The sequence below is a fragment of the Syngnathus scovelli genome, chromosome 6 (genome assembly GCF_024217435.2).
Source record: "Syngnathus scovelli strain Florida chromosome 6, RoL_Ssco_1.2, whole genome shotgun sequence".
Taxonomy (NCBI): Eukaryota; Metazoa; Chordata; class Actinopteri; order Syngnathiformes; family Syngnathidae; genus Syngnathus; species Syngnathus scovelli.
In genome coordinates, this window is record NC_090852.1 from 17,224,834 (window position 1) to 17,246,492 (window position 21,659).

The window sequence follows — 21,659 nt, forward strand, 5'->3', positions numbered from 1 at the left end:
GTAAGGTTCCCCTGATTCAGTTTCCAGGGTCGACTTAGTAATGATCCACGCAAGCTTGCAGCCTGAGAAAGCACATGGCGACACACTCACGCCCCGAGTAGGCACTTCAGAGAAAGAAGAGGGCGACATCAATGAACATTTGAGGATTATGGGCACTACACTGGTTTGATGTGTACTTTGCGTACCCATGGTGATGGTCAAGAAGGCAAAGCACCCCCCCCAATTAACCATCTTCCCTCTCTAGGTGCTCACATTGGAAGTGCAGCTCCACGCCAGCCTGGTAACCACGGCAACTCTCTCTTCCTCCGGTGACGGAAGTGTTGGACACGGTGACTCTGTGGAAGTCAAAGTTTCCAGCTGACAGACACGGACGTAGAGTTAAAATGCAGATATTCCAAAATTTATCAACAAACTTGCATAATGTTACAGTGGCTGACAATAATGTGAATTTTTCATCCAGGTGTGTACATCAAATAAAAGTACATTATTCAAAATAACTAAAACACATATTCTATGTTTCACTTGGACTTCATGGTGAGTGTGAATAAAGTCTAAAATAAAGAATAAAGTCACGTTCACGTTGAAGCACGCTTGGTCATTCTTCCTGGCCGAGTCTCTACGGGCCGGGGATCATGCATCTTTAAACGTCTGGAAACTCAATCTGTCATGTGCTGACAGCGGTTGCTTAGTAACTAACAGGTGAGCCCGGAATCTGACACAAATATAAAGAAAGACATTTTTTTTCTGGCAGATAAATGACATCATCAAGTGGTGCTTGACGGATGTGGTACTTGATAAGCGTCCACCTATCCTGGCGGGGGTCCCCAGGTGACAAACAGAGAGGTCGCCGCTTTCTCCGTCAGCGCCAATCCCCGCGGCGCCTTCGAGGACTGGAGTTGAGACATCGTGACAGCGCCAATGATTACTTTGAATTTAAACGTTTCATACTGAATCAGAAAAAAATACAGTGGATATAAAAAGTCGACACACCTCTGTTGAAATGCCAGATTTTTGTGATATAAAAACATGAGAGAAATCATTTCAAAACCTTTGCACCATGAATGTTTTTTTTAATCGTTTCCGACACCACACAAACATTGACGAGCTCTTATGGTGTGTGGTGTACTTAACTGTCGAAGCCCCGCAGAGAAGCGAGCTTAATGAGAAGTTAGGGGGTGGAAAAGTGACTCTTATAAAGGAAATAACCTCTTACATATGCTGAATCAGTTTCTTTGCACAAAAAAAGACTTAAGGTCATCAAAAATATGCAGCAAAATGTAATAAATGTGGCTTTTATGTTCGATTGATCCTGCGTAGTTCAAATTATATTTTGCTTTTAAGTGGCGTCATGCTTGGGTCATCGGTGAATATCAAATATCTGCCAACGTGAAGTAAATCATCTTCAACATGGTCTATACTATTTTCGAGGCGTATTATTAAATAAGCAAATGTGCTCATCTGACATGAGGGTTATATAAGCAAATCACGCCAGGCCAACTGAACGCTCTACAAAAATATGTTTCCATTATTTATACCCCAAAATAACCCCCAAAAAATGTCTTAAAAAAATGTGTATGTCTTAAAACATTTAAAAATCACCTTGTGCCACCTTCATCTTCAAGCGCTGTACAAAAATTAAAAACGGTACCTTCCATGTATTACGTCATAGATCACAAATCTCAGCCTTTCATTCAGTTCCACTGACAGGTACAGTCCAGAGGTTCTTGAAAGCGGTACTCCACGCTGGTGGCGTTCCGCGTGCAGTAAAGCGCCACCGAGCGGGATTGCAGTCCGTTCTCGCGGCAGCACTTGCAGAACTTGGCGTGAGCGTTGATGTTGAAGTTGAAGATGGTGGCCGACGGGCATTTGCCGTCACAGGAGAAGACCGTCACCTGTTACGAGGTCGGCGTAGAGAATGAAGATACGGCGACAGATTTTGTGTGTGTGTTTCCTTACAGGTGTGTTGCTCCTGCAGTCATCTTTACGTATGGTGGTCCGGATAGCCACTCGCTTGCATGTCTTTCCATCCTCTTTGCCTGTACTCAGAAAAAAAAAGGATGAATGACTTTTTTGGTAACCCTACACTGAGGTCGTATCAAACATTATGTACCCTTACAGAAATAATTATGCAATCATCTGTGAACAGGCCCTTTTATTTTCAACCTCGATGAAGTGGCTTCTAAACAAAATGGCCAACATCCTGTTTAGTTTCAGGCATGGGTCCTTGAATCTTTTTCGTACGTGCTGTTATTTTATTCTCGTTTTTTGGCAGGGCTGGAATGTATGAGTGGAATTAAAGTTCCTCTGAATGGGGATAATTGATTGGGATTGATTTTCAGGGCGGCGTGGCTCAGGTAGTTGAATGGTCAATTTATCATTGGCACAAATGATGATGAAGAACATAAGTACATATACACACACGCACACACACACACACAACACACATTCTATTAGAGACTAAGTGAGGACTATTGAGCTGGATGCTTTGTTGCCCAGCAGCAGGTAATTTATTGGTGGGGTGCTTGCACTATTCTTGGCTACAATGGGGACTGAATGTGCGATCACTGGAAATCAATCAATTTGCGTGGGGCTTCATTATCTTATATCAAGCAGCACATACCTGTGTCACAGTTAGTACTACCAGTGGGGGTTACGGGATTAAAGGTAAGGGGTAAAATACCCGCTCCGGCACCTGGTAGCATCGTCAGGACAGCCAAGAAAGAAAGCGCCGGGAGAACACAACAATAATTACAAAAAAAAAAATGAAGACATCAAGAAATCAACATGGCACAGAAACAGAGGACGAAGGTAAGCGCAGATCACATGCACAGGGATTTTGCTTCCTCACCTACCCGGCAAAAATAATAATAAAAACAAATCACAGAATGCTTTTAGAACACCTGAATCTCTGCACCAGCTTGCATCCTCACCGCAGAGCAAGCGCAAGGTCAAAGCAGGCAAGCGGTGAAGAAACAATCCACTTCCAATCGCCCGAAGCGTACCATTACAGTGCTGATGCACAGATGATTATAACTTCCACTTTTTCCAGGTGCCGATCATCAGACAAAAGCCGCAGGTTGTGGGGAAATGGAAAACAGGCCAAGCATCAGGATTGATCGCCAATTGCTACAACAGCCTGCGCACCCCACGCCAAAAAAAATAAAAATATTCAGCCAATAAGCCCATATCTGCTGTCAGGCAACAAGGCGCTCACCCCTCTCAAGCATGAATAAACACAGGGACTCACATGTCCTGCAGCAGCCGTCCACATAGCTCTGGACCACACCGCCACTCTGCAAGTAGACAATCTTACATTTCATCTTCTGATTAATCGTGACCATGTTTGAACATCTGAACTTGATTTGAGGCACTTTAAATCTGGGTCGACTCCCACTGAGTTTGAATGTGATTCGTTCATTAAGAACACAGCCACACGTTCCAGGGTGTGCGCACTTGTGCAATCATATTATCGAAGTCATTACATTTCTTTTCCCAACCATCTCTCAGGTGCGACGGATAAAAATCCACATTTTTGCTTGACTTGCTGTCCCAATACTTTTGTCCTGAGTCACATACCTGAATGCACTCTGTGTCATTGAACGGTGGACAAACCACGCTGGAGGCCAACGCCACGGTTCCCACCGCCGTTTCCAAGCAGTCGTAACGAGTGCAGTTCTCTACCCAGGAGCTCCCCGCCTGCGCACACCATTCCACTCATTACACATTTAAAAAAAAAAAAAAATGCAATGTTAATTTTTTCTTTGCTCTCACGGCAAAAATCTCTGTCGTTCCATTTTCATTGGTGAACGAGCAGGAGACGTTTTTACAGGAGCCGCAGCACACCTGGGGGTCGGTGGAAGATGCGTATACTTGGTTCTGTTGGGAAGAAAACGACTTAAGCCCTCTTAAATATTGAAGCTGTTATATGAAAATACATTAAATATACAGTTTATCGTACATACCGGTTCACATTGTTGGGAGCAATTGACCGAGGTGATTTCCATGGCGTAGAAGCCCGTGTTTGGATCTCTGTGGTGGAGGCAATGGACAGTGTAGCACAAGGCCTCAAAGTATTGAACAAGGGACTGGCCGGGTCCCAGTACTGTCACCCCTTGGAAAAGACACACTTCCGCTTTCTCTAAAGCCAAACACACACATGCATGAAATCAATCATAACAACAAAAATTTTTTTAGCATGTGGGCGGAGATCTCAGGATAGACTGGCACCACATTGCGCTTGCGTTTCACATACGGCACGTGTGTCGAGGACAGCTACAGTCGCCGCTGCTAAGATCCGGGACCTCGAATAGAACCTCCCCCTGAGAGAGGATAAAAGCCGTGACTAAAGCGATTTTGCTGTCTCCGTGTGAACAAAACCAAGCTTTGGAGTTGGTTTTAATAGGGCTTACTTACAAGCTGGCACACTTGGAGAGCACTGTCCTCACATTGACATTCTAGGAGGCAAAAGTAGAATGTGTGAGGTTTGGCTACAAAAATAAAGAACAAGCTTGAAATTCAAGTGTTGATGTACCACAACGTTGCTGCGGACAGCAATAGCCTGGAGGAGTCGTTTCGACCAAAGTAAGACCCGGTGCACAGCTCATGGATAATTTGGGGCACTTGTTCACATCACACACTACAACACACAAGAAATCAAAAGATATTTTTTTTTCGTTTATGCCGTATGGCGGCAATGCTCACCACAAAGGTATTGCGGACAGCAGCTGTGGGTGGTGTTCAGATCCACAGCCAGGATTTCTCCATGTGAGCAGGTTGGCGCAGATTCCAAGCATGGGTTACACACTGCGCAGACAAAACAAATCATTATAGCCTTTCCTAAAGTTACACTGCAATAAACAAAGTGAGACACTGTTTTATTAAGTCTTATAATGATTTTTTTTAATTGTGCAAAAAAAAAAAAAAGTACTAAATGTCTCCTTTGAGGTTTTTAATAAATATCCGGCCTACCGCAGAGGAAAGAATAGCAGCATAGTTTCTCCTCTCGTATCTCCACTAAAAACTGATCTTCCCGACAGTCAGGGGAAAGGGCGGGTGGGCACGCCGCAGGGTCACACTCTGTGGGTGACAAAATTCAACATAGTTTTAAGGACAAAGCATGTCAAACTCAATGATGCTTCTTCGCACCGCATCTGTATTCCGGGCAACAGGAGAGGGCGCTGTAACCGATCACCAGTCGGTCGCCGTCATCACAAGCCGGCGCTTCGTTGTCGCATATGGTCATGTTGCAATCTGGATGGAAGGGCATGGGTGAGAAAACTGTTTCTTTGAGTCATAATAAAACCCCAAATTGTGATTTTTTTTTTTACACTTGAACTCACCGCAGATCTTCTTGGGACAGCAGGCGCCTTCCTCCAGCACATCCAGCACGTACTCTCCCTGCCTCTCGCACATTGGCGTCGGGACAAATCCACAGTCGGGCTTCACGGCCAGCACGGAGCCGTTCTCCATGCACTTGTACAGGCAACAGCCTTGAGCGGAGCCGTTCCAAACCTCGCCCGGGGCCCGGGGCCTGCCTTCGTTGTCAGTGCATGCTATAAAAGCCAGAAGGGAATTCACAGAGGAGCAAAGTGGTCTTTTCCAGGTTTTTTTTTTTGTGGCTGCCTCTGGCTCAAAACGTTCTGAGATCTCCATGATCAGCATCATGATCAGAAAGCCATCTACAAACTGCAGGCTGGTGCACTACGCCACTCCCAAATCAAAATGTACCCCCAAGATGACCAAAAATTTTTTTTGTCTTTCATTGCGACTCACCGCAACGATCCTCAGTCACGCAGTGCGGGGAATCGGCACGATGCAAGAGCGTCCCGCTACGGCAAACACACTCCTCCCGGACAAAGGGGCAAGCTGTCTCTTCGTAGTAGTCCTTGTTCAGACAGGTGACACTGCCGCAGGTGTTCACGCAAGGTCGGTACTCCTTGCCAGGTGGGCACCGCAGAGCTGCCGGAGGAATGTTGATCTTTGACCATGCTTGGAACGCAATTTACAAATCCATTTCCCACATTGAAATATTATGATTCATCCCTTCTTCTAAAAACGTGCCAGTGTGTCTTCTCACGGCAGAAATTGTGTCGTCTCCAGCTGACGCACACTTGGTGTGTGTAGCAGACAGCCACGTACGCCGCCAGGAAGTCACACTGGTGGTCCTTGTAGTGCAGGTCGCCCGCCCACATGATGTCACAGAACTGATCCGGGGGCACCTGCAAAACACACATGAGCGATGTCAAATTCATGTGTTCATTTTTAACTGCTATACATTAAGATGATGACACCTTGTTATGGCACGGTGTAAATGCTCTCTGACGGAGCATGGAGAGACAGCTGGAGCAGTCCCCGACGGTGCAGTTGTCGCCGACCCTGCGAGTGTGCTCGCTTTCGTCCGGCACGGGGAGCCTCCAAGCCTGCAGGAGGAGCATCATGTCTCCCACCTCTCTCACCACGGTGCCATTGGGCAACTTCAGGTCATTCTCCGGGTTGCCGTCGCAGCAACCTGCCATGACGGGTTGACAAGGGGTCATGTCTAAATGTCAGCTCGTGTTGATTCCCCCGTTAGGCCTTTGCTGCCACTCACCGCAAAGACCTCGAGTGGGGACAGATGCTTCGTTTGGGCTGGTGTATTGCATCACTATGATCCCTGTGCTGTGATACCACTGAATGCTGACGTGGTTAGGTGTTTTGATAAGATACATAGTGCCAGTGTCTTCCACGTGAAGAGAGTGGAGTGAAAATGGCAGCCTGGTGGGCCTGTAGTTCACTGTCACCTAAACATGCACATAAAGGAACATCTTCATAAAATGCAATACTTTATATTTTCCATGACAAATTGCAAATTGGGAATCTTCAAATGGAATAAAGTGAATTTTAAAAATCAGAGGGTTACCTTTCGATCCAGTCGATTGAGAATAATACGGTTAGTAGAGGTCGTGATGTTTAATTTCTTCAAACACAGACCGGATGTTCCACCTGTTGGACTCTGCGGGGGGAAAGAAAATGAAAGCATATTTTAGAAAACAAATAAACAAAGCGATCGTAATGGAACAAAGCTGTGCATGTACTACTCACAGGTCTTCTGATTGAGTTGACGCTCTGGAAGCAAAACAAAAAACAACCTAATAAGAATAATAATCCGGAATGCCGCAAAAAATATGAGAATTTGAAATATGAATATAGGACTACTTAGACAACCCCAATTAAATAGAGTTCATGCTGAAAAAAAATTGTAGTTATTCAAGGACTGTAGATTTCTATATCTGACTATACAAAGTTTTGCAAATGTCATCACCCCCGCCTGTAAGTGTTTAAAATTGTAAAAAAAAAAAAAAAGTAATATGTCACCTTTAAAATTAGAAATGTTTTTATGAGACTATGACATGATGTGGAAAGTTCATTGCGAGCAATTATTGAATTTATGTTACGTATTACCTGGCTGGTCGGACATTTCTCTACCGTGCCAATAATGGTTTCTCCCGGCAGCTTAACCAGGATGTAGGAGCCGTTATCATACAAGGCCACGTTATTGCCATCGAAGGTGATCACTCGCAGGTCAGACATCACAGAGCAACGACCTGGCAAAACAGCCGCTCTTGATCATCCGTCTTGTTAAATCTGCACCATCGGTGTACGGTATATCAATGAGCGACGGCGTGGCTTACAAGGGCAACGCCACTGTGGGCAGCAGGGGTCCGTGTTGATGAGGACAGGCAGGCCTAGCAGGCTGCATCGAGGTCGGGTGCTGTTGGAGCGGCAATGCAGGGATGCGTTGTAAAGCAGCAGCTGCCCGTTGAAACAAATCAGCTCTGCGCACTCGTTGATACGGTGGACGTATGGAGGCTGAAGGAAAATGCGGCATAGGTGTATGGACAATTAAAATAGGAGAGGAAAGAACAGAGATTTTTTTTTTTTTTTAGAGATTCAAATGAAGAGGGTTCGTCAGTCAGGCAGTTCCTGTGAAGAGGGTAGGTGAGAATTAGCAAATAGGACAAGACGACGGGATAGGAGAGGGTAGGGAGCCAGGAAAGTGAGAAGGGAAACAACAGGACAGGACAGGAGAGCTCCATTTTGATTCTAAGGAGATGTCGTAACACTTACAGTACAGGGCGTTGTGGGCATTAAGAATGGAGAGGTGGTCGACGCCTCCTCTTCCGTCTGGAAGGTGTCTTGACTTGTCGATACTTCCGCAGTCACTGGTTCGGTGCCACTTGGCATGGAGGTTGCCTCGGTGGGCTGAGTTTGAGGAGGAGGAGATGTGGTAATGGCACTAGTTCCAGGGGAGATGACAGAAGGTGGCGTCACCGAGGTTGATGGCGCCGTAACGGTAGCGGTGGGAGTAACTGGAGGAGATGAAATGAGGGGCGATGTGGGAGCAGTTGAGGGGGTTTGAGTTGGTGTGAGAGGGGTTGGAGTGCTGGGGATCTCTGGCGGAGATGGAGTGAAAGTAGTGGAGCCGATGGATGGCCTCATGGTGGTTGAAGATGTTGTGAGGACTCGAGTGGTGCTCGTTGTGGTTGTCGTGCGCCTCGTTGTTGAAAGTGTTGCTGGTGGAGATGTTGTGGTTACGTCGGGCCGTGTCACAAACGCAAAGTGGGTGGGAGTCGGGGGAAGAGTCACGCCTGACAAGTGATATCACAAATAGTTTTGAAGAGTTGTCAAATCTCACTGAAATGATCAAATTCAAAATTACCCAGCGCCCCAAAACGGATTGTTCAACTTTAGATGTTCCATTGAGCATTACTCACAATCCTCCAGGTAGACACATCTACTGGTGACTTCATCGAGGACCATGTTCTTGGGACATCGTGGGAAACAGCCCTCCACCCTGTGATGATGATGAAAATCCCGTTAAAATACAGAGGAGCATGCGTCATGAGAGGCGGTGCTCTTACAGAGGCAGAAAGTTGCAGCGTGTAGCATCTGGGTCAGTGCAAGTACGCACGCAAGGGCTGGCGCAGGCGAGATAGCGCCACTCACACATCATCCGGTAGGGGATGACAAAATGAGTCTCTGCATGAAGAGAGCAGCAAATTGGTTAGTCTTGATGTATATATAAATGCAGAGCAGCCATTCTCAAAATGGAGTCCACGACGATAACTTGGGGGTACATCCATCAATAAATTATATGTTGTGGCATTTTACAAAAAAGTGCAAGGGGACTGAACCAATTATTTGTTCCTATCTTTGCTTTGGGCCAATTTAAAGTTCTCATATCATAGTGACTTGACACAAATTATTATATAAATGATATCTTAAGAGGAAGAAATCATTCTATTGATGTAGGTAACATAAATAAACTCGTCTTAAGAACTCGATGGGGTTTTTAAGGCGAGCTCTGGTTATTGGTTTTCATAACAATCCTGTCAAAAGAAATGTTGATTTGAATTATATTGAGTTTGGTTCAGTTTCTTTCTACTAAAGAGCTCATAAATATTTTTTTCGAAATAATGTCGTAATGTTTTGAGTCGTTCTAATAAAATAGGTCTTTGGAAAACTCTCTCTCCCGAAAAGGTTACCTGGACCGAAAAAAGTTTCGTAACCCCTGACATTGAGGACTAGCAAAGAGTGTCCATACACCTTCAAGTATGAAGCTGCTGCTGGCTTTGAAAGCGCCAGAGGTGTCATATCTCAGAGCTCGCGCGGCGGTGCGTGTCAGGGTCAGAAAGATCCCCGGTTGGTTGGCGAGTTCAAACGAGGTGTGACCGGGCAGAAACAGCCCCTGATGCTGGATGAATGTCGCCCGCCGTCTGAAATCTTCCCCTCGACTCCAGCGCTCCAGCTGGACACATCGTTTCCCCGACACCACAATGAAGAAATTGGGTCTCTCCGCTGACTCCAGTGACACCACAGGGACGCCTGGGGAGATAAACATGCGAGTGTTTCGGCTTTTAACATTCCCCGTCGTTTCTTCCCATGTTCCACTTTAGACTATAGTAGAACCTGCTTACGTGACGTCCTGTTCCTGTGCAGGCCTGCTGTGACCATAAAGTTGAAGAGGAGGCCCGGGGCGGGCGAATGGCCTGATGTGTCTCTCACCAAAGGAAACACAGATCCACTGGTGCGATTCACTCCAATCATTGTGTTATTGTGGACAGCGCTCACCAAGGAATACGGGCCGTCGCCAAGAGCTAAGAAGCACATAACAGGAGTGTATCCCAAAGGAAGAAAGAGCCGCGATTACATTTATTTATACGAATTTACCTTGGTTGTAGTATTCACAATCCTGGGCTGAAATGAAGAAAAATTTCGGGTTGACGATCATCATGTGATTTGTACGAGTGTGTGTTTGTAAACTCACGACACACGGAGGGCGACCTCCAGTGTATGGCGATGCCGTGCTGGCAACATTTGTGGGCATAGGCGGCGATGGATGTGCACAGACACTCGCAGTCGCCCCCCCGGTCGCAGTTGCAAGTGTCAGTCAGGCAATTTTTGTAGAACCAGGACACATCCACCTACAGGGGAGACAAGTCATGTTCATGAAGATCACCCAGTCTCACTAGTGGGAAGTAATTAAGTTTCTGTTTACTTTTTCTCTGTAAATCATGTCGCGATGCATTTTTAATGTATGAAACATTTTGTAGATAAAATCTGATTGTTTGTTTTAAATGATTGATTGACTCATGCATCCCTATGTCTCCATTGGGGTAAATGAAGGGAGGCCTTGTTTAGAGGAGTTGTCAATAATTCAGATCAGCGACGAGATATCAGTACATAGAATTGTGGGTCGGCACAGAAGGGATCGGGTAACCAATATGACGAAAAATTGCCTTAGTTCAAAGGACAGCTCAAGTCAACTGTGAAAATATGAAAAAAACACTTTCTAATTCTTTGTTTTGGTAAATATGATTTTTTTTGTATTTGTTATTAACTTCATTTGTCTTTAAGTAAGTATGTCAGGCTCACACAAGCATCATATGATGTGCACGACATGATCAATCATCTTCTAATCAGCATCTGGGCATTCTTCAATTACATGTGCTCATCTCTACTAAGCACTGTAATACATCAACCCTTCTGGGCTTTGTGCTTTGTTGTGGAGCTGTGGTCTCATGTGCGTAAATATAGGACTCCATCTACTGGCCACACATGTAAAAACCGTAAATTAACTTCAATTTGTGCGTGTGAGATTATTTTAGACAAAATACTAATTTACTGCATCCCTACTCACCACATTATGACATGATGCAAAAACCTCGCTGTAGAGGAGCGCGCATTCCCTCTTGGCGTACGGCTGTCTCCCCAAGTCAGCTTCGCACGGTCGCTCCACAACGTAGTCACTTTGGCACTACACACACACAAGGAGCAAGAATGATGGAAAGCAAGATAGCGTGCGTGATACAAACGTGAGAGTTCGTACCTGCCCCAGCGCCCAGCTATCGCCAAAGCTCTGCGCGTTGTTAACCTCCATGTGGCTGGACGTGGTCATGTCGTTAACAGTCACGCCGTCGAAATTTCCACAAAGTCCGCTGAGAAGGCCCTGGAGGAAAAAAATTAGCTTTAAAGGGGATACAGAATGGAAAATGTCATTTTTAACCGACATAAAGTTGGCTGTCAAACGAAGTTAACCATGTTTTGGTAGCCGTCTATTTGTCTGGGCAAGTGTGTCTGTTATGTAAGAGTGAGGCTAATTTACTGGAGTTTGTCTGCCCTAAATGTAGCGAGGCTGGATCACGCTGTGGAGGAAAAGGCTTGATAGCCCCACTGACTGCCTGCCAATAAAATGCCTTCCCCAGCTCCCAACGATGGGATGCAGGAGCAGTCGGAGGGACTATGAAATCTGTCCTAATTTAAAATGATTGACAGCTGCAAACCTTCCACCGAGGCCCGGCTCTGATGTGCACCGTTGTCTTACGGTCCCAGAGGATGGTCAAGTCCTGATCGGGGAAGTGGACCACGGTGTAGAAGCCGGCTTTCCACAGATTGAACACCGATTCTCGACCCACCACAGTGGATGGGCTCTGCGTGGGAAAGTGACAATCACATGTCTTCTTTGCATAGATTTGAATTTTTTTCTTTTTATGAGTTTGTGTGAGCGTGTACAGGATTGCCAGAGTTGTCCGTGAAGTAGATCTTGGTAAGTCCCACATGTATGACCAGTGTTTTCATGCACACAATGCCACTCTCATAGCAGTCCTTATTTTGGGCAACAATGGATACTTCAGTTTCTCCTGAACTCTGCGCAAAGGATGAAGGTCATTCATTAACAAAATCCCCCTTTGAGAAATCACCTAACATTGACATTTGGATTCTACACACTCAGGAAATACTGCAGCGTAATTAAACTTCCACTCTGTTCAGAACCGCACGGTGGTCTGCAGATCTGTCAGGTCTCAATCGGCACGCCTGTTCCAGTCATTCTAATTCTATATCCCTGGGAGCACATGAGCCCTGAGGTTCGGGCAGAACACTGGTTTCTTTGTCGTGCTAAATTCTTGCCTAGCATTACCAAGGTACAAAACAAAGGAGTACACTCATACACACGCCTTTACCTACTCTGATTAAAAAGAAAAAAAAAACAGACTTTGCTGCTCTATCAGAGTAAAATCACCTTACTTTGAGCAGGTAGACCTGACAGTCCGAGTGGTAGTCGTACTCCAGGCCGTCGAAGGTGTGGTAATGTCTATCGCTGTGGACGGTGCACACAGCTGGACACGGTGAATAACTACAGTTAAAATACCCACGGTGACACACGCTGAGGAGAATCACACAAAAAAAAAAAAATATCATAAAATAGTGTCATCCATCTACCTCATACACTTCCTTAGTAGGAATTTGCCCTAATGGCAGCGTCAACACAAAATTAAGTATACATTTGCACCAGGATATAGAGATTACAAAAATGGACGACTTTTCTGACATTCTGCAGTGCCCCGTTCATTCATCAGGAGAATAATAAAAAGCCAATCCGGGAGGGCCTTTGACATACCATTTATAACAGGACGTTTCCACAGTTTCTCCAGGGAGGTACTCCAGGCCAAGCCAGACACAAGGGCAGTTCTCGGGATAGTAACACTCCCCACGGTGCAGCACTAGCCTGTAAATAGAATATAGCAAGCATACAAATATATTTTCAGAACCGGATTGTAGAGACCCGGGATGGATTCTGTGAGGAAGAAAGACAGATACGTGCAACACGGTACTAATATTAGTGTGAAGATCTTGAAGATGAAAGCCTACGCAGGATGCTCTCTTGATTAAGCACACCGTGGCTTTAATCATTGTAGATGACTACACACTAATTACGTCTCCATCTCACAGACGGCCTCGGGTTTTTCGTCCTTTTGTGCTCACATCCACTTGCATACATTTGAAAATTAATCTCTTTAATGAGATCATTTTGTCAGCGATTTGCCAAAAGAGCTGAAATCGTGCTAATGTTTTTTTTTTTTTTTAAATTGTTATGATTTCGACGTACTTGTAAGGACCTTTCTGACGTTAATGGATAATTACCCAGGAGGGCAGATGCAGCCGGGGATGCAAGGCGTGTTGGGCGGGCAGGTGACATTCAACATTAGGTTGCGGCACGTCGGCGCGCAGGCCGCGCCGCCTCTCTGTTCGGCGCAACTGTGGTAGACTTTACCCGTGGGGCACTGCCCGATCTCTGGGCTGTCTGGCTCTACACACACAGAGACGTGGGTAAATCAATGCCTCTCTCCTTCTCACCAACTACACTTGGTCATCCTGGGAAAAAAGCGACAGGTCTACGAACATAAGCTTGATTTCAGCAAGGGAGACTCGGCCTGAAACAGCACTTTGTTGTTAGAAGAAACAAGAACTGAAGGAAGGGGGAGCGCTAATGGAGCAGGGTTACCTTTTTCCTCTGGCACACACTCCAGCTTCCCATTCCTGCACAAGCTGGTAGAAAATACAGAAAGGAGAGTTTAGCCCATTAATAGTTACACAATTAATGGAAGCAATCCTAAAAAAATATTAGTGAATCTTTGCGATATATTTGTCAAGACTCATTCTCATAGGGCTCACTGTATTTATTTTTCTAATGTGGCGCGGGTATTCAAGTGGGCGAGCAGCCAAAATGCTTTCCTCCTTTTTTCAAGCAAGAAAGTTGTGACTCACCAGGGTCCAGTGGCGCTGAAGACGACCTCGCCTGGTTGTGAAACACCAGCCATGGTGTAGCAGTGGCACTGGGCCCTGCCAGAAACAGAAATGACAAGCTCATGACCATTCCTGATATGAACACATCCTTGTTACTGATGTTTTTTTTCTTAGTTTTTACATTCAGTTAAATTCCAGGTTATAAATCACCGTAACTCGCAAGCTTATGAGTGCAAACGTTTTATATGAAAATACATTCTGCAAAATTCTTCAACTCTGGTCAGCTGGAAAAAGGCTCCAGCTATTAAGCTGCACAAAATATTGGATGTTTTAAATGCTTTGTCATAGTAGTACATTAAAAAACTAAACGTGATTTAAACAGGCGTGTGTTCACATCCTATTTCCACTGGGGACTGGAGAAGTCTTACAGGCGCACGCATCGCTGGCGCACGTCGTCATAGTAACTGCCGTCAGGACAGCCACACCCCTCAGCGCAGTCGTCGGGGTTACACATCTCCACGCTGGACACAGCTCGACAGGACCGCCCGCAGGACGACACACAAGAGTGGTACAGCATGCCTCCGAGACAAACCACTCCTAAATGTACACAACCAAGAGGGGAGGGGGGACATGACCTACTTTTTGCGAACAAACAAAAGATCCCATAAGCTCTAATTTAATATTATAATTATGCAGAGATTTTGTTATCGAATCTCCACAGTGATTAAACTCACTCCAGCGGCTCGCGCGACTCACCGCATTCAGAGACCTGCGCTCGGAAATTAACGTCAACGCCGTGCTTGGAGCAGAGCAGGGCGTAGTGAGCCAGAGCCGTGCACAGACAAGTGCTCCCGCAGCGGCAGGCCTGGTAGCGACATTGCTGCCGGTAGATGTTTGGACCGATGTAGCTGTGACACGGGGTGAACACACTCCCCAGGAGCACCTCACATTGGGAAGCATAAAATACTGAAAAGATACGCGTGCAATGTATATGTTTAAAAAAGTGCAACTAATGTATTAAAAGATGAAGACAATGTCTGCCGAGTTTCCATCAAATTACCATTCTGTAGGTTCACCTCGCACGGGTCAACAATGGGCAGGTTAACCGGCGCAACGCAAGCTGAAGACACCTTCCAAGCGTTTGCATGAAGCTGTGGCGTACCCTCAATCATACCAGCGGGAGACCTAATCACAGTTGGGGGGGGGGGATATACAAAATGAAATAAAAACAGCCTTCGTTGGTATACTATGAAGTGCAGACTGACAGGAAGTCATCTCGAAGATTTCCATTCAAGGTCCCGCAGAGTCCGAGCGTCGATCCACGCCAGCGGCTGTCCAGCTGCAGATGGACTCGCCCACCTCGGCCATCGTAATGCAGCCTCAACCCCACCCGTGCCTTCAGTTGGGTGAACACCGAGGTCAGCTTGCGCACATCTATTGCATCTACACAAACAAATGAAGGGAAAGTGTTAACTTGATTTAAAACTCTTCTGTTATATAGTTCAACGTGAGTGAAAGGACCACCATCGATATAAGGCAAGACGGGTGCCGAGTTGACGCCAATCATCACTCCTCCTTCTCTGGTCAGAGTGATCTGACGACCGACGTCCTCCTCCAGCACCAGCGTCACCGACTGAATACACACCTGCTTCTGTTCACATAAAAAGCGAGGTTCAAGAATCATGTATATGTGGACGTACCGTATCAGGGGTCATCGGGAACATAATTCAGGATTACTCTGTATGAAAGTCAGACAGGTTCATTACTGTGTGAGTCGGTCATAAAAAGGTGTATGTGAGAGCGAATCCTGATTTATGTCCCCCAATGGCTCCTCATATGGTGTAGACATCATCTCTTGAGCACCTCAGTGCAGGTGGTGTACTGCAGCGTGACGGTAAATTTGCTGCTCCCGCGGCTCTTTGCCAGGACGTACTGGCACGCGCCCGGTTGGAGAAACATCCTCCCGTCGAAAGTGGTCACAAACACGTCGCCCGTCACCGAACACTCGGCTGAGGATGGATAAAATAATGATGTCACCGGTTTGTTGATTTCTCAACAAAAGGTCCGAAAATCTCACCGGTGCAATTGTTTTCGGTGCAGTTCCATATGCCTCCCATGCAAATACTAAAAAAAAAAGTATTAGTCGTTGAACAGCACGTTGGAGAAATGTATCTTAATAGAACACATGTCAACGCTCACCATACATTGCAGCCTTGTCTAAGCACGTGTCCGTGCACGTACGACGATCCGTGGTAAACGCACGGGCACTGAGAAGCAGCAATGCATGTTCCATTTTGAAGAATGAGCCCTGACGGAACACAATTTGGAATTAGTGGCAAGCAAAAGAGTTGATTGATTTTTTTTCCTCCTCCCCCCTGGGTAAACACGGCTTGCTCACAGACACAGTTTGTGAAATAGGAAGATTTACTTAGTTGTGCAACTTCGCACTTGACGGCTGGGGAGGCACTTCAGAAACTAGCAGTTAACACAAATTACTAAGTTCCTTGTCTTCACTACCATCAGGACAATAGCAGCCGTCCAGGCAATGCAGGTTGGTTCCGAGGCACTCTTTTTCAAAGGTGCAGGTGGGAGGACAGCAACTGATACAGTCTCGATACACGAAGCTCTCTTCGCAGCCATCATCTACAGATTAAGATTTACGCACACATAAAGACAAAATTAGTCTGAAATACTGAGGAGCATCTTTACTCACTGATGGATGACTCTGAGGTGAGTTAGGAAGTTGGGAAGTTGTACTTACTGCAAGAGGGAAAGCTATCTCTCCACTCCCTCACTGGGTATCCCACATGAGAGCAGGCCCGGGTGTACTCCACCAAGGCCCTGCAAAATGTCTCCTCATCATCAGCTCTACGATAGAAATACACTTCAAGTGACGTGGGACTGTAGCCGAGCGATGGCAGTAAACATCGAAAAAAACCAGTGGAGTGACTTACACGCAGAGGTCAGACACACAGCTGGCCACAAATGGATTGGGATCGATATTCTCGTGACAGGACAGAAACGGGAAGAAAAGGAGAGCGCTGCATTTCTCGATGGCATCCTGGAGACATGAATGGCATGGCCATCAAGTCAAAAGCCACAAAAACCTTCTGGAAGTCAATGCGGTTCTTACGTCTATGTCGGATTCAGAGTCACACGGGCCACTGAAGTCGACGTCCACTGAGGGACAGGCTCGTTCGTGAGGCAGGTCGACTGCCCAGCTGTTAGCAAACACTGCGGGCTCATCGGTCCGTATGCCTGAAATTACGCAAGTGTGACATACGGTGCTCATGGATGAGCGGTGATGAAAAGGCACATGGCGGATACTTTTAATCGTCATCAAATTTGATACTAATTGAGCCTGATTTCTGGAAATTTCGCTGGCTTGGAATAATCCCAAAATGGTAGCTTTGAATCAAAATGGCCGACTTTCGACATTACAGCACCGTCACGAAGCTCCACCCATGTTGGATGGCGGAAGCAAAAATAAAAAAAGTCAAAACAAGCTCTGGGATTCTCACATAATGGTTGCTTCCAACCAAACGTTTGACAAAATAAGTAAATAAAAGAGATTGAGATAGCAGATCTTACCGCGGGCGGTGGTGAGGTCATCACCCGCAATGTGGTTGAAATTCCCACACAAACCACAGGGGGATCCCTGATGCTCCTCACTCATCTTCAGGTAGACCCCCGAGCCTCCATCCCAGGCCAGTGAGAACCCAAAAACACTTTTCACCAGGATGTAATCAGCCAGCCGCTCAATAAAAACGCCACCGATAGTGTGAGGCAAACTGAGTCTGCAAATACACAAAGACGAGAATCCTCAGTTTTGAAAATCCTCTACGAAATAAGCACATGATCATCTCTGCACATCACATACCTGAGTCCTCCCTGGTGGACATAGTATCCGGATATGTGGATCTCTTCTTCATTTGGGAAAAGCAGGCTAAGAGCTCTTGGACATGAATACACACTGTCTTCACACACTCGGCTGTTGTGCACCTGAAGACACACACCAGAGAACGACAAAATTCATGAAGAAGCCAGAATGGAGCCAAAATCTTCAGCCATATTGTGTTTTTATTTTTTAAAACGATGTTCTATGAGCTTTCTCTTACCCACACAGTATACTGCGGCGTTGCAGAGTGGCAGTCCTGTGCCAGGATGTAGGAACATGTCCCAGGAAAGTAAAAGTAGATCCCATCAAAGGTCTCATAGTGGTGCTGACCCCAGGACCTGCAGATTCCGTCTCTGTCTTGACCCTGGTTTGGTACTGATGGATCAGTTTTAGATTTTAAGACATAAATTCAATTAATAAAATGTGAAAACCATTTTCACTTTTATCTTCAGCCATCGTTTATTTAAGGAGGGTTATTTTTCCACATCTCGCCCACCTTAAAAGCTCTTTACTGAATCCCCACAGTTTACAATGCTGACATTTAGGGGGGGTCCGGAACCATGAATCATCTTATCTTCTTAGCAAAGGCCACACTTTTACATCTGATACTTTTTATCTGGAAATGAGTTGATTAAATATACGATTACCCCATCTACACAAACTCAGCTACTTGAGCTATTAGCCTTATCTAACAAAATAATCGGCTATAGAGAATTGGGCTTTGGCGGAAAAAAGCACTTTGTTATTGTAAAAAAAAAAATATCTGCACGCTTCAGATTGGTCCCATATCTCCTCCCAACATGCGGATCAGATTAAAAACGTCTTTATGACAATTCTCGGTCTGTGCGTGTAGGATAGAAAGCAAGAGATCTGCGGAAATTAATTATGTTGTGGCGCATACATATTTCATGAATACTCGCTAAATAACCAGGGAGTAGCACGTGTGTAGAATAAGATATGCAAACCATTTCTTTCGAATTTGGATTAACGATGAAACATCTACGACAAACAAGAGCAGTCCAGTTGGCTTTATTCACCCTCTGTGGAGTTAAGATTCCACCACTGAATAAATATTTTATTGGGAATGTCACATTTGTGTTAACACTTTACTCACCAATTTGACAGCGGTCTCCCAGTGCCTGGAACTGGGTACAATCACACACGCCATCGTCCTGACACCAGCCGCCATTGAGACAGCTGCAATATTCTGAGGATGGAGAAAGAAAAAAAAAAAACATGACTATGTTCCTTCCTGTGACATCATCATTTTCAAATTGGTGCCTACCTGACGAGGAGTCTCTGGCTGTATAGTTCTGCAAAACACTGCGTGACAGAGTCTCGTCAGCATGGAGCGGTCTGTACGTCTGGTTTAAATCAGAGATAATCAAAGTTTTTACACCTCAAAAATACTTGGCCCTCCCACGACCACCATTTTGATCACCAGTAAAATATAACGGCATGATGGGTGTTCAATAAAAATGCAGCATCCCCATCGATTCACTGCCTCAAATAATGTTTTTTATTGTTTGAAATAGAAATTGTTTCATTGAGAAAGTATAAATGTGCTTGATGTTACAAAGACAGCCTTGTGTGCCATTTTTTTTTTATGGGCACCCTGACCTGCTCTGGTTCTCTTTGGTGTAGTGTACCAACGTCATCCCAGAGGAGATCCCGTTTCCTTCGAAGTGCATTAGCCCGTCTGCACACATAAAATACACAAACACACACTAGCGGGAAAGAGTGGGAAGGTTTAAGCGCACTTTACACACCACCTTATGACATACTGTCTGTCAAACAGGCTGCAAAGAGTGCAAGTGTAATCATCACCGGATTCGAAACTGAAAACTGCTGAAAAACATCCTTGAATGCCAATATCTTCATCAATAATTTTACTTATTAATTTTTCTGTTCCAATAAGTAAGAACTGAACACGTGTATTAATTTTTTTACATACCACATATCATGAACAAACTCTTCTAATTCTTGGATCTTAAACGAAGACCTTTCTATCTGCTTCTGCATTTTAGTTGAATCATATTTAAACACAATTTTAACTCATTTTGTGGTGCAATTTTTACTTTTTTACTCAAAATATTTTTGTGCTCTCTTTCAATCATGTTTATTTGAATGTGTTGGTTTAAAAACAAATGCAGCTGTAATATTTCGGGCATCTCTAAGTTTTATTTTGGGAGAACATACAAACGAAAGAATTAGCCATTGTAAATGAGAAAGTGTTCTCAATTGGCTTATCTGGTAAAATGTTAAATAAAAACAAAAATAATTAAAAAAAGAAACCCAGAACCTCTTTACTGTGAGGCAATTGTGCTAACCACTAGTGCTCAGTGTAGTAGTTAAAAAGTATTGAAAATTAAAAAAGAAATGGAAAAAAAAAATCAAATTTTAATGAAAATAAATTTATATAAATACCTTTGTAGCCTTGCTTCTGAACCTGAAGGTCGATTCTGAGCACCTAAGCAAACCAGACAATGACAAGAAAATAAACTTTATAAACTTATAAACAACTAAAGAAGCATTTTAAAATTGTACTTACCTTTCACTCATAAATATACAACCGAACAAAAAACGGCAAGTTCGACGGTGACTCGCTGGTGCTTAAATTATTTTATTACACATCGTTTCTAAACTAGTTCAAGTAGTTTTATAGTTTTGAAAATGTATCATGAAAACTTGTCGAACTTACCCTCAACAAGAAGAAGAAGGAGGAGGTGGGAGAAAGACAACAACATGACAGTAATCCGCCTCACTGTCCGCTTGAGGCTCATCTCAGAATCAGGTGCATGTTCCCGGTCTCGGGAGGATATTTGGACCGGGAGCTCGGTGCCCCTCCTTAAAAAAAGAAGAACGCAAAACGGTTCCAAGTAGGAGGATAAGACGAGGTAGCTACCGACCGGGTGAGACGACACGTATCCCGCTCAACAGGTGGTGACCGCGAGTCCAAATTAGCGAAAGTTTTCCGGTTCCTCCATATTGATATCACAAACGGGCATATTTGGTGTCTATTCCCGCCCAAGACGAAAGTGGCGGGACAATGAAAAGACAACACCGCCGGCCGCCATCACAGAACTCAATTTCATATTAAAGGTGAATTAATTAATTTTCTCCTTCATTTAAGACGTCAATGTGAATTTGAAGTATTGATAATCAATTATGAACACATTTCTACCGTTTTAGTTCTACCAACTTTTTAATAATCATGAATTTTATTTAACTGCTTTATTGCCGTCAAAGTTCTATCTATCTATCTATCTATCTATCTATCTATCTATCTATCTATCTATCTATCTATCTATCTATCTATCTATCTATCTATCTATCTATCTTTTAGTTCTACCAACTTTTTAATAATCATGACTTTTATTTAACTGCTTTATTACCGTCAAAGTTCTATCTATCTATCTATCTATCTATCTATCTATCTATCTATCTATCTATCTATCTATCTATCTATCTATCTATCTATCTATCTTTTAGTTCTACCAAGTTTTTAATAATCATGACTTTTATTTAACTGCTTTATTACATCAAAGTTCTATCTATCTATCTATCTATCTATCTATCTATCTATCTATCTATCTATCTATCTATCTATCTATCTATCTATCTATCTATCTATCTATCTATCTATCTATCTACTTATCTTATCTATCTATCTATCTATCTATCTATCTATCTATCT

General features: G+C 44.4%; 1 protein-coding gene across 1 annotated transcript; it reads right to left on the minus strand.

The window, feature by feature from the left end:
• Nucleotides 1-1,049: 1,049 nt before the first annotated feature.
• otogl (otogelin-like) lies at nt 1,050-21,044 on the minus strand. The gene is made up of 58 exons (XM_068651109.1): nt 20,664-21,044; nt 20,390-20,432; nt 19,583-19,661; nt 19,248-19,326; nt 19,077-19,169; nt 18,183-18,337; nt 17,945-18,066; nt 17,656-17,861; nt 17,198-17,322; nt 17,019-17,125; nt 16,826-16,932; nt 16,582-16,707; nt 16,264-16,372; nt 16,142-16,188; nt 15,928-16,073; nt 15,589-15,715; nt 15,330-15,507; nt 15,125-15,249; nt 14,821-15,030; nt 14,493-14,661; nt 14,086-14,160; nt 13,823-13,866; nt 13,462-13,627; nt 12,938-13,045; nt 12,565-12,703; nt 12,052-12,186; nt 11,823-11,969; nt 11,369-11,488; nt 11,180-11,296; nt 10,307-10,463; nt 10,210-10,236; nt 9,957-10,136; nt 9,586-9,864; nt 8,901-9,018; nt 8,754-8,833; nt 8,107-8,627; nt 7,671-7,848; nt 7,441-7,583; nt 7,081-7,104; nt 6,899-6,991; nt 6,590-6,779; nt 6,291-6,508; nt 6,077-6,218; nt 5,773-5,958; nt 5,340-5,552; nt 5,146-5,250; nt 4,969-5,076; nt 4,702-4,803; nt 4,532-4,636; nt 4,414-4,454; nt 4,253-4,319; nt 3,963-4,138; nt 3,772-3,876; nt 3,577-3,696; nt 3,248-3,293; nt 2,621-2,692; nt 1,957-2,036; nt 1,050-1,892 (listed from the first exon to the last, which is right to left on the minus strand). The coding sequence occupies exons 1-58, from the start codon at nt 20,743-20,745 to the stop codon at nt 1,692-1,694; spliced, it is 7,563 nt and encodes a 2,520-aa protein (XP_068507210.1). The 5' UTR covers nt 20,746-21,044; the 3' UTR covers nt 1,050-1,691.
• Between the last annotated feature and the right edge of the window lie 615 nt (nt 21,045-21,659).

What these genes read in the sequence shown, in the direction of transcription:
- otogl (XM_068651109.1), bottom strand. Translation starts at nt 20,745, where the DNA reads ATGAGCCTCAAGCGGACAGTGAGGCGGATTACTGTCATGTTGTTGTCT. An exon ending in GAAACGTCCTGTTATAAATG is followed by an intron (nt 12,704 to 12,937) that starts GTATGTCAAAGG and finishes GATTCTCCTCAG; the next exon opens with CGTGTGTCACCGTGGGTATT. An exon ending in CGGACAACTCTGGCAATCCT is followed by an intron (nt 11,970 to 12,051) that starts GTACACGCTCAC and finishes TTTCCCACGCAG; the next exon opens with AGCCCATCCACTGTGGTGGG.